The following is a 13,154-nucleotide window of genomic DNA, read 5'->3' as shown; positions in this document are numbered from 1 at the left end:
ATGGCTTTCTCCTCCTAAAATTTGATATCCCGTCGCACAACAGTCTTGCGACTGTCTGGAAAATACACACGATAGTTGTGGGACGTATCAGTGTACCCCACAAATATCCCAACTTATGCGGTCGGTTCCAGCTTCTTCCTGGCATCCTTCGTCACATGCATGTAAATGTTAGAACCAAAAATCCTCAAATGAGAAATATCAAGCCTCTTACCAGAATAAGCCTCCTCGGGTGTACTCATGCCAAGTATCTTGTGAGGACAACGGTTCTGCACATATACTGCAGTATTGCATGCTTCCGCCCACAAGTGAAGGGGTAGGCCCTGATCATGCAACATCGCCCGTGCAGCACCCATGATCATTCTGTTCTTCCGCTCAACAACCCCATTCTGCTGTGGGTATGGGGAGCTATGAGCTCTCTTTGAATCCCTTCTGCACTGCAGAAGTCCTTGAACTCGCCAGAGATGAATTCACCACCATTGTCGCTCCTAAGATCCTTCACCTTCTTCCTCGATTCCTTCTCGACCAGTGCTTTGAACTCACAAAACTTTGAGTATGTCTCGCTCTTCTTCTGCATGAAGAAGATCCAGCACTTTCGAGAGAAATCATCAACAAAGATCACATAGTACCTGTTCTTTGCTGTCGAAGCTACTGAGACAAGTCCACACACGTTTGTGTGAATTCTCTCAAGGATCGTCGTGGCGTGACTATCCTTCTCATGAAAGGTGGATTTCACAAATTTTCCCAAAGTACACCCCTTGCACTGATCTGACTGCGCAAGAGTGCCTTTAGGAAGCCCAGTAGTAATCTGCTACAGTATCTTCAAGGCTCCATGGTGAAGGTGGCCCGATCTCCTGTGCCACAGCTCGCCATCATCCCAGCTCACCAATCCTTGTGCCTTGCATGCCATTGTTACGCAACCATCTACATGCAGCTGATAAAGGTTTCTGACTCGAACCCCTATCTTCCGGGTTTCTCCAGTTGTCTTACTACGCAGGAAAGCTTTTCCCTCGCTGAAAACAACATCATATCCCTTGTCTTCTAACATCGCCACTGAGATAAGATTCTTCTTCAATCCTGGAACATGCATCACTTCCTTCAATATGAAGGGTTTACCAGACTCCCTCTCAAAGGAAATGGTACCAATACCAGTTGCACTGTATCTACCATCATCGCCCATCTCGATGTGCACTCCAAGATCTTTCTCCTCCAGATCAGAAAACAAATCTCGATCTCCTGTCATGTGAAAAGATGCACCACTGTCCAAGAACCATACTGATCCCATCACACTTGATACCAAGCATGCAATCAATGAAAAATCTAGCTCAAACTGCGAGGCTAAGGCGTCTCTTGCTGCAGATCCAGCAGCTTGCTTATTTTTCTTCTTCTGCGGACAATTTGTGGCATAATGTCCGTGTTAGTGACAGTGAAAGCACTTCACCTTGGACATGTCCTGCTTCTTGCCTTTCGCACCGGAATGAGAAGCTTTATTTTTCTTCCCCTTCTTTGCTTTGGGAGCCAAAGCGCAATTTTCTTCATCAGTTGCCTTTGATGAAGATCCGTCCCTAGTATTCTGCTTGATCTCCTCCTGCACAAGATCTCACCAAAGTCTCTGCCATCCTGGCAATTTCTCCCGACCATTGACAGAGTCCTGATAGGAATGCCAACTCTTCGGAAGACCAAGGAGAGCCAAGCTCACCAAGTCCTCATCATCGACAGTCACCCCCACACTTCCCAGCTCATTCCGGCATTGAGTGAACTTCGTGAGATACTTGGGCATACTGTCTCCCTTCTCACATTTAATGTTTATGAGTTTATCCTTGAGCGCCAACTTCCTCTGGTCGCTCTTGCTTTGGAATAGATCTGTCAATGCTTTCCACATCAAGTATGGAGAAGCCTTTCCATGTAGGTTGAACATAATGTGATTCTTCACGCCCTCCAACAGAATCCTTCGACACTTTGTTGTCTTCTTTTGCCAAGCATCAACGTGAGCAGTGGGACCTCAGCCTCTATGAACTCCTTCAGCCCATTGTCATCTAACACCGCCTCCATCTTGTCTTTCCATGCAATATAATTCGAGCTGCCTTCAAGGGCATACTCCAATCGCAATCCGTTGAAAGATATTTCAACTTTGACACCAAGAAAACACTGCTGCAAATTTGAATTCCACCAGCTCAAAACTCAACTGCTTCTGATCTAAAATTTGTGAGAACAAAGTATTTCTTGTACAGAGATTGACTGTATGGGCATTCACCGGATATCTCACCTTCCAAAAGAAGGATGAATCCAGAGGCTACCTGGCCCGATTACAGACTCTGCCTGAAGAAATAAAATGCAAACACTTTCTGAATAATAGATCCGATGATCAACTCTGCTCCGATACCATGTAGAAATTTTGAATAATATGACACTTATTCACAGAGATTATCCTAATTATACACTATTGCGGAATGCATGCATAATACATAATCTCCTCTACGTTGATCATCAATTTTGCGGAATTAAAAACAATGAAACATCAATCGCATGCGCACATTAACACAGTATGTAACCGGGGAAAGTATACAGCTGAAAACCCCCAACTATCTGTATATTATATTGATTGAGAACATGTAACAATACATAGTACAATACTCATTGCAAGTACTCAGTACTATCTCCACCTGTTACACACAAAACTAGCTCAGATCTGAATCAATCACAGGTTCAAATCTCCTTTGTTGCTTTCCTGCCTCCACTGCGCAATCCTACATGAGAATAATGATGAATGGAATGACCAAACTCGTATTTCCCTTGTGTGTGACTGCGCAATCCTCATTGGAAATCTCAATCCATGCATGTGCAAATCTCATGCACAACTATAGTCACAACTGACAACTATCTTGCCCTTTCACTCACCTCTAACACCTGTCTCCACTGAACTGTCCATGCACTGAGTTAACTGATGTATTCTTTAGTTGATTTATGAGTTAATAATTAATTCACACAACTCATCACTAGTGTATTATTTAGTGAGACTAAATACAACTAGTTCAACCAAGTCAAATTGAACACAACTCCATCAACTCCACCAAAACTCAACCACTTGAGTTCTAACTGAAGTCCATCATGCAATAGCTCAACTGACCCATAAGAAAAGCGTATTTCCTTCTGGCAGCTGCATGTGCCACATCTGTAGCTCGAACTGAAGTGCTCCAAGAGAATAAAATAATGTTTATAGTCCAAATATTATTAAGAGCTAATAATATTCGACTGTTCTATATTTAGACTGGCAGTCTAAAAATAGACTCCGCCCATATGTCTAAAAATAGAAGTCCATTTATTTTTACCAACATGACCAATCATCCACAAATAACATCCTGCAACTCATAGACCATGATCCATATGTCTAAAAATAGACTTTGCACCAAAAATAGCCTGCGGGTCCACTTAGTGAAGGTGACTCCTTTCCACTAAGCTCCATCATCTTGTTGCATTTTCAACAGACATGATTTAACAATACGTCGTAGATTCATATCTAAATGTGTTCAAAATATTTTGAGATGTTGACCTTCGCAATGCACTAAATTATTGTCAACTCAACATAAATCAAGCTGGAATAGATCTATTTGATATTTTGATTTCTTGGTTTCTTAGAAGTATGGCTAGAAGGAGATAATTGTTTAGTTTTTCATTTGAATTTGCTTTTATCATAAATTGGATCGGCATAATGGTCAACCTTATTTCTTGCAGTGGCACTATTTGGGAGCACTGATTAGGCAAAGTGGAAAGAGAAATCATTGATATAGTTGAAACACTCCCATTTATGCAACAAAGACATATCTATAATGAGTGGAATGTTTCCCTTGGTAAATATCCCATACATTGGAAAATTGTAAGCACAGTGTTTAAGTGACGAGTTAAAAAACTATTCGATGCCATGAACAATAAGATGATACTTTGCTAATAACCTTGATATATTAGTCATTGCACTTTTAAGACAACCAAGTGCCTTGCACCTAGAGGTACTCCCTAGCCTAGTATGGTAGGAGATGTTGTAATGTAATGTAATGTCTTGTAATCATTTTGACTCAGTCAAGATAAAATAAAAATAACTTTCAGTTAAAATACAAATAATTTCAAACTAGAGTAATAAAAATAAAACTTCTATTTTATCATTATTATTTTATTAATTTTTGTTTTGTAGTTAAGGTAAACTTGGTCAATTACTACTAGTTTTTGAGCTTCAAGTTTATGAGAACCCTTGATATCGACTCATGATATTCATGTGGAATATAATCTATTTAAAGGGGGAAACTAAACCAACCTAGATCCATCTTAACTCTGGATCCACCATTCACCAAGAGGGACCACATCTCTTCTCATTCTAAAAGAGTTTTGCATCTCAAGATGTTTGATCCCTATTGGCACTTGGTAGATCTATAGTGGTTTTTGAACTCATGGTATTGATCCATGGTATTTATGTGGAATATAGCCTCTTTGAAGGGGGAATTAAACCAACCTAGATCCATCTTAACTAAAGATCAAATGTCTTTTCACTCTGAAAAAAGGTTAGCATCTCAAGATATTCGATTCCTCTCTACTATTTTAATATAGAGATGTTTAGAACCACTTATTGATCACTAAAATTTATCATTTCTCATCTATATTGTGGGTTTTCTTTTATATTTTTAAAAACCATTTTAAATTATGATTTTAACTCTATAATTTTTAAAAATAACTTTACATTATAATTATAATTATGCAAATTAAAAATTAACTTTATATTTACATTATTATTGATGATAAATAAATAACTTTTTTTACCACTGATAGATATATGAAATGAAATGAAATAATATTTTAAGGTCCACGAGACTAAGAATAGTCTATGAGACCATTAGTTCCTTGTTTTTCGCTTTTTGCAATTCAGTCCTTTTACAATTCAAATTGATGATGCGTTGACCCAACCTTTCAACGATCCCCTCGCTAAAAAGACAATGCCAAGAAACTGATGCTAACATGTTCTCATAAATTTCTCTGATGTCTTTGAATGCATCACATTCCAAAATGAAATGTTTTACTGATTCCACAGCCCCAGATGTGCAAAATGTACACACTCGTTCTTCCCAAGCTTCTTTAGGCCTTTTCCACCGTCTTGTTTCACACTGAAGTTGATGTGAGTTGGTCCTTAATTGAGCAATAAAAACCTTTGCCCTCCATGAAATGCTAGCTCCAAAGAACTCTTTTTGTTGTAAATCACACGTAGGGTTGAATTCCTCAATGTAATATTTCTTCTTTCTACCCAACTCTTTTCCCCATACATTTTTACCAAACTTCTCCATAACAAAATCCTTTAGCTCCTTGCTATTTGTGGGACAGACAATGAGGTAGATATTCCATTTTTGGATCCATGTGTAGTTTTGTTTCATCCATGTTTTTTTTCTTTCACTGATGCCTTCATTGAAGATAACAGTAGGCCATCTACCTACTCTCATTTGTTCAATTCTTTTTAGGTATCTTATGAGCCGCACCATAGCAATTGCTTCAATGGAAGATGATCATGTTTTACTCAAAATTATCTCATAAGGTACCAAACTTTTTATTTTGAACTTGTTGATGGTCAAGCGTTTTTGAATTTTCTCAATTTGTTTCCATTTTGAGACGGGAGTGCTGCTAGCCCATAATTCACACCCATATAGCATCATTGACAAACTAGGAGTCCAAAAAGCACTTTAATCGTTTTCTAATTCCATAACTCTGCCTCTCTACATCTATTTTGAAGAGCATATAATGCCTTCCACCCTTCTAAAATTCTCTTCTTTCTGCAATCCTCCCAATTGAGTTTGTTGTTGAAATCAATCACAAGGTACTTGTACTCATTTACTTCTTCAAGAATGTTGTCCTCAAAGAAGAAAATATGTTGGCTCTGCTTCCTTTTAATAGAAAAAATCATTATTTTGGTCTTGCTAGTATTGACTTGCATCCCCACTGCTCTACAAAAATGCTCAAGGGCATATAAGTGCATTTGCAATCCATGGGCTGATTTGGAAATCAATACAATATCATTAGCATATAAAACAAGCTTTATCACAAACTCCCCCAACCGAAAACCATCTCCACCTTGCAGATTTAGCCACTCTTCCAATTTATCAATATATAGACCAAAAAGAGTGGGGGATAGAGGGAAACCTTGCTTGACTCCAATGTCACTTCTAAAGCTTTCTGAAATACCTGCTGAGGTTCTAATTTTGACTTTCACTTCTTCATAAAGTCTATGGACAACGACTCTATAATGCATAGGAATTTCAAGTTCTTCCATTCTACGCCACAACTTATCCCTAGGAACTGTGTCAAATGCTTTTTTGAAGTCAACAAAGCAACAAAATACTTCTTCTTTGTCCTCCCAAACCTTTTCAACAATGTGTCTTAAAACCTGCTTGTCCTCTTGCTCTCTTTTATTTTACTTCTACCCACTTGCTAATTTTGTCTTCTACCATGCTGCTGAAAAGCTTTGCAAACAAAGGATTGATCATAATTGTTCTATAGTTGGATGGATTATTAATGTCTCCACTTTTAAAAAAGGGTATTGCTAGGCTAGTTGTCTAGTGTCTTGGGAATTTTCGCTGAATGATGTTGTTGAATATTTTCATGATGTGCAGTGCAAGAGCGTTCATTCCCCATTTTAGCTACTTTGCTTGAAGTTCAACCAAGTCCTTTGCCTTTCTTGTTTTCAGCTTCTTAATTTCATTCTCCACCTCCTGTAATGTGAAGAGCTTTGAATTTGTGTTGATCATAGGGGGGACTCCGCCTCAGATTCTTTCTCATAGAGTTGCCTTGCATATTCAAACCATTGATTGGCTGTAATATTATTTTCAATTTGTTTTTTCCTTGGTTGTAGTTCCTACCAGAAAAGCTTTGGATTATTCTTGCTTAAATATATTAACTTTTCTCTCCTTGTTTGCATGAAATCATCTTTTTTTCTTTTTAGTATCTCCTTATATAACTTTACATTCATCTTCTTTTTTCCTGCCTTTCTCAGGGTTCTCCTTGCCATTTTGCATTCCTCATCAAACCAAGCATTTACAGGAAAACAATTTGATTCTGATTCCCTATTTTTTGCTCTTTTGCAATTCTCAAGTGCACTTTGGATTATATTTGTTAACTCATGGCTGTTGAAGCGTTTGCAACCAATTTTCTCCTTCTGAATTAATCTCTCTAACATTGTCTCGAAGATAGTACTATTTTCTTGTGTTAGAAGAATTTTTCCCCTTGATAGTGATTGTCGAGAGCATTGGGTTTTCCTCTTGCGCTGCCTTTCTTCTACCCATGATAACCTTATAAAAATTGTGTTATGGTTTGATTTTAAGTCCTAAATATGCTCTCCAATAATAACTTCATCTATCTTTTCTATTAAGCTTTGTGAACACATCACATAGTCAACAACACTTGCCCCATTGTATGTGTTGCAAATGAAGTTCCCATACCTTTTCCATCTATCTAGACCATTGCAAATAATTAAGTTGAAAGTCCCACACAATGTAAGCAACTCATCTCCAAAATGATTGCTAACTTTGTCATCTTCTGAACACCTCACCCATTGGGGATTCTCCTCTTCAGTGAGCCAAATAGGATTGTTGTCCTCTTTGCAAAAAAGGATGCTAGCTTGATTATTTGTTGTTCTAGCATTAAAATCTCCCACTAAAAGAACTTCTCCCTGCTGAGAGTACACGAAAATATCTTGTTTTAACGCTGCATATGGATCCTTGCTGTCAAGCCCCTTATTTTTATAAGATTTTGAGACTTGAGGGGCAAAATAGTATGCTGCAATTCTTATGTGTTTTTCATTCTTTGATATTTTCAACCATAAATATTGTTTATTTGCATGTTCTTTAATTAATTGAATGTGATGACCTTCTTTTTATCTCACTAAAACTAGTATTCCCCCATACCCTTTTCCATTTTTTACTACCTTGTTCCAAACTGTCAACTTCAAATAACTGTCAAACACAGGAGTTTTGCAACCATCATGCTCATGAGTTTCCGTGAGACAAATTATGTCTCTACCTTCTGCAATAGGCCCTAACCCAGGTCCCCTCCTCCAAGGGTAACCTCTACAATTCCAACAAACTAAACTTAGGTAGACCTGGGTAGGATTTGACTGCTGCACATAAGACTCAAATTTGAGTCTTCACCCCTTTTTGTCCATGTTGCTCTTGTTGTTTTCGTCTCTACTATTAAATTCTCTATTTTTCTTTACTGTCAGCTTGCTGCCCTGATTTGTCGGGAGGCCCAAACACTGCAATAACGACTTTCCCATTGTACAACCATGCCCTTTTCCCTTCATTTCTTGCTGCTCTAATTTTCTCCACTTCATCCCTTCTCTCGTCTTGTTGTTTTTTGGTTAAATCTTCATCGAGGAAGAAGTGTGAGCCTTTCAAGAGTTTCTTTTTCCCCAAAAGCTGTCGTTTTTCTTTTACGTTTGCCATGGTGACTTTTATGGGTCGATGCTTCTCTTCACATATCTTTCCAACCCTTCTTGCTTGGAAAATTTGCCCTTTCCAATGTAGTTTCTCTTTTAGAAAGTCTCTTGTCAAATTGAGAGTACTTTCATTCTTCCCATAATCTCTTATTCCCTTGATAATAAAGTTTGTTTTTCTGTCCTGTCTTTCTTTTTGTTCTATTTCCTGTGCTTTGCGATCACTTGCATCTTCTTCTTCCTCTGTCCTTATGTAACCATTAGCGTCTTCAACTCTAGCTTTGATTTCTTTTGGACTATCTTTCCCACTGTTCATTTTTGCCTTCTCTTTGGAAATGTTTGTTTGCTGAGATACCTGTGTATCTACCTGAGTTTGTTTAGAAATTATCACATCTCTGTTTGTTGTTATTACTTCTTTCATGTTTTGCCATTCTTGTTTTCCTGTCTCTAGAGCCTCTTGTAACATTGTTACCTGTTCTTTTAAAATTCTATTGCCTTCCATTAGACATTGGTTTGCAATTGTGATCTCTGAAATTTTGTGGTCTCTTTCATGTTCTCTGGCTTCCAAAATCTCTAGCCTTGTTCTGACCTTCATCAATTCTTGGACATATAGATCTGATGACCAAGTAAGAGGTGTAGATGTGGGACTGTAAATGATTGATTCTTTCTTATTTTTGTTTCTCTTATTTATTTTCTTTTTATTTTTCTTGATCTTGATTAGTTTTCTTTTCATTTGTTCCCATTTAAGGCGAGCAATCCTACACTTTAAAATGCCCTCATATTGCTTTGCGTTTACCCAAATCCACCTTCCTATTTTTTTTGTTGAAACAATTTTGACTTGACCCAAATGATTTGTTTCCACAAAATTTGCAATTTCCTTGCTCTTTACGCCTTGGCTCTTCTGAGCGTTTTCCATGTTCTGAACGTTTACTTATTTAGAAGTTAACTGCCTCACTGCTCTGTGCTCATGCTACCTCTGCTTCTGTGCTCATGAAACCTTGTTCACGCTGCCTGTCCACTGTGCTCACAAAACCCTGTCCTCTGCTTGCCACCTGTTCACGCTACCTATTACCTGTGTTCACGCTCCCTGCATGTTCACACCTGCCTGATATGTTCATGCCATTGGAGAACTACTCGTTCTCATGAAGGAATATGTTCATAAAACTGACGCTGAAACAACTATGCTTGCAAATTGATGCGTCCTCTACATAGTTAATCAATCATTAACGAACAAAATATTTCGTTTTGCTCTTGCTGCTCCTCAAGTAACCTTAGATAGGGTCTCGTTCTTGAGCCTCCATGTTTAATTCATAACTCAATATCCATGGATGGCCGAGTGCATTCTTTTAAACATGAAACACTAAATACTTTCCAAACATTTTGTTGTTAAGGATAGGTGTTTATATCTCGCAGTAACCGACGGCTACACTCTACAAGAGGATCCCGATTCCCACCAACCCTGTGAGGAGGGTTAAGAATCATATGTAGCGCCCAAGTTTGAAAAGAGTGAAATGAGTTGCATTACAACCTATTCCACTAAATGTCAACACTCCCTGGTGCACAAATTGCTCGAAATTATTTTTCTCGAAGGCTCTCTAGTTCAGTGCAAAGATGATACAATTATGGTACTATTTGTTATGCCCAAGGATTGACAAAGACGTCGTTGCCATTTCCCTGGTGTACGAAGACATGGTGGACGCAGGGAGGTAGTTGGTTAATGTCGTAGTCTAATTAGCCGGAGGAATTGCTTGGAAAATTATGGAAATTCTGATCATATTTAGAGAAAATTTGGCAAAGAGTTTTGTAAATCTAAGTTATAGTTGTTAAACTTCAAAATTTTAGGTGTCGTGTTGAATCTATTTCCACCATCAAAAACACGATTCAAACATTATCTTTACAAGATTTTCTGGAATTTTTTTCCCTGATTTTGGCCACTTTTTACCTTCCAAGGAATTCCTCCGCCTCGTCTCCGTCGGTTAATTAGGAGACGACTTTATACGGCACAAAGCTTCCAGGTTAATTAGGGGACGACTTTATACGGCACAAAGCTTCCAACAAACCTTACTGCAAGCTTTGCAATATTATAAAATCAAGTGAATATGTTCCATTTTTCATACTTCTTAATGTCACTAAAGGGGTAAATTTTCTGTCACGAAACCCTATCAATTTGTTGTGTTATGTATTGTAGATTTTGGCAAAGCAGCCCTCGGTTTTATGAATCCTTCCTCCAGTGTCTGAGTTTTATACACCTAAGGCACCCAGGATTGACTCCTCTGGCGTTCTCCAGGTAACTGTTAATGCTCTCTCTGCCATCGAGTTTTCTCTGCCTTTCATTGAACGGAGACCATGTCTATTCAGAATATATGCAAACGATTTGCAAAGAACGATGCGCCATTTTCACTGGCCATGTCTTTCCTACGCTTTCCTGCCTTCACTGCAGAACCCCACTTTAAATTCGCTAATATATGCACTCAAATAGCAACGCCACCTAAAACTCCAGACGGCAGGGGTGTTGCCACTCAATTTCTCATCGATAAATGCGGTTTGACACCGGAAGAAATTGCTAAAGCCTTTAGACATACGAATAAATTGCTTCGTGCAAAATCAAGTCAGAATATGGAAAAAGTTGTGGAGTTGTTAAATGGCTGTGGCTTGACCAGCCCTGCCCAGATTCGAAGGTTGGTCCTTCACAACCCTACCTTTTTGTTTCGCAGAGCTGAAAGAAACATACGGTCTAAGCTCAACCTCCTAAGGACTTTCATGAAGGAAGAGCATCTCTCCAAACTCGTATCTACTGATACACGAATATTTAATCTCAGTGAACAGAAGCTTAGGCTTTCGATTTCACTTTTGCAGAAATTGGGGGTCGAGGGGGAAGCTTTGTCAGATATTTTGGCATGGATTCCTCGCTTGCTCACGGCTTCAGAGGAAAAAGTTATGGAGGCGTTTAAACAAGCCGAGGATATAGGGTTTAAAAAGGGATCAAAGATGTTTAGAATTGCTCTGCGTCCATATTTCGGATTAGCGAAAGAGAAACTAGATCGAAAACGGCAGTGTTTGAGCAGCCTAGGTTTTTCTGAACAACAAATTTTGTATTTAGCAAGTCAGCGGCCAATGGTCCTAACGCTTTCGGAGGAAAAACTGAAGCGTAATGTGGATTTTTTGGTCAAGACTGTGAGGCTTGAATTGACTGATATTGTTAAATACCCAGATCTGTTTGCAAACAGCTTAGAGAGAAGGATGATTCCTCGGTATATAGTGCTGGAGGCAATGAAGTTCAAACAATTGCAAGCGTCGAAAAGAGAAAGGTGTTTTCCGAAAATTATTCAGTTGACAGAAAAGCGTTTCTTGGAAGAATATGTTAATTCAAATGCCAAATTCTCCTCAGTTCTCCAGGACATTTACTGCAAAGGGAAAGCTGGAAAGTTGGTTCTTGGCAAGGAGACATTGTGTGAGTTTTTCTCTGTGGAAAAGATTAATGAAAGCTGCCATAGTTCGTCAGAAGCTTCAATCTGACTTTTCCTGTGCAGTCCTGGTAAAGGAGTTTTACATTGAGTGAAAATGCTCCAATTCATAATTTCTACGGCTTCCCTTAGCGCGAGAAGAGTCCAAAAAACGTGTTTGCAATATTAAAGTTATACAGCTGCCAGTAACATTTTTGAAAAGCATATTAGAAAATATGAATGATTTGACAGTATTGCTTTCTTTTCATTTCGAGGTACAACACCATCTTTCCTGTTCTCTGTTTACTTTAATTCAATAATCAGCATTTTTGTAAGCATAAAAAGCAAATAACCGATTGTAATTTGTGTTAAACAACATTTTTGTTCTCCAATGGTCGAAGTCTTTGCTTTTTTATATGCAACTGGTTAGTTTTCATACGCAAATGGTTATTTTTTCTGAACAGAGTTTGGGTTGCCTCATGCAAATGGTTACATTTCTTGAACAGAGTTTAGGTTACCTTCTTGTGAGCAAAACCTTATCTTAATTCTTTATCCCCAAGTAATCAAGCATCACACCTTCCAGATCACAGGCAAGGTTAAGATATTTTTATGGTCTCAATAAAATTGGCTGGGCTGACAAAAAGCAGAACATATTAAACTTGCGCGGGAAGGATAACATTTCTCCTCTCTAACCATCCATATTACATCCAAGTGACATTTACCAACTTGATAAGAGTCTTGTGAATTGTCTATAGTTGAAATATTTAGGGAATTTCTTCAGTGTTAGATGAGTAGTCCAATTGTATGCTTTTTTTTCCAAGAAAAAAATCTATATTTTTGATACAGAATTCAAAATATACATGATTGTCTTTCCAGCACTATCAATAGTTAATCACTGTGCTTCTATTTCAGCAAAATGACCTACAGAACTCCTTGCTTTATACATTCATGCATTGACATCTAACTTAAACTGCCAGGTATATATTCAACAAATTAACTAGTAAAAAACCATAGAAACAAAACATCTGGAGAATCCAAGAAATTTTTAGCTTCTCACTTACAACACATCACCTTCTTACAGCGCATTGCCATCTTTGGTTTTTAAATTGCATAATAAGAGTTTTTGCACAGCATAAAAAAACAAATAACAGATATTGATTTGTTGTTAATCACGACATCTTTTGTTCTCCATGGTTGAACCCTTGCATTTATAGATGCAACTTGCTAGTTTTTTAAATAGAGTTTGGGTGGCCTTC

General features: G+C 38.1%; 1 protein-coding gene across 1 annotated transcript; it reads left to right on the top strand.

Annotated features, from left to right (window-relative positions):
• The first annotated feature begins 10,565 nt into the window (after positions 1-10,565).
• On the top strand, positions 10,566-12,152 carry LOC149200744 (transcription termination factor MTERF8, chloroplastic-like). Its single transcript, XM_089399632.1, has one exon. It carries the CDS (start codon positions 10,802-10,804, stop codon positions 11,969-11,971), a length of 1,170 nt encoding a protein of 389 aa, XP_089255758.1. The 5' UTR covers positions 10,566-10,801; the 3' UTR covers positions 11,972-12,152.
• The last annotated feature ends 1,002 nt before the right edge of the window (positions 12,153-13,154 follow it).

Source organism: Pinus tabuliformis, chromosome 2_1 (assembly GCF_031772625.1).
Source record: "Pinus tabuliformis cultivar Carrire ecotype Pingquan chromosome 2_1, CPIR1, whole genome shotgun sequence".
Taxonomy (NCBI): Eukaryota; Viridiplantae; Streptophyta; class Pinopsida; order Pinales; family Pinaceae; genus Pinus; species Pinus tabuliformis.
This window is presented reverse-complemented; position numbering and strand designations above follow the sequence as displayed.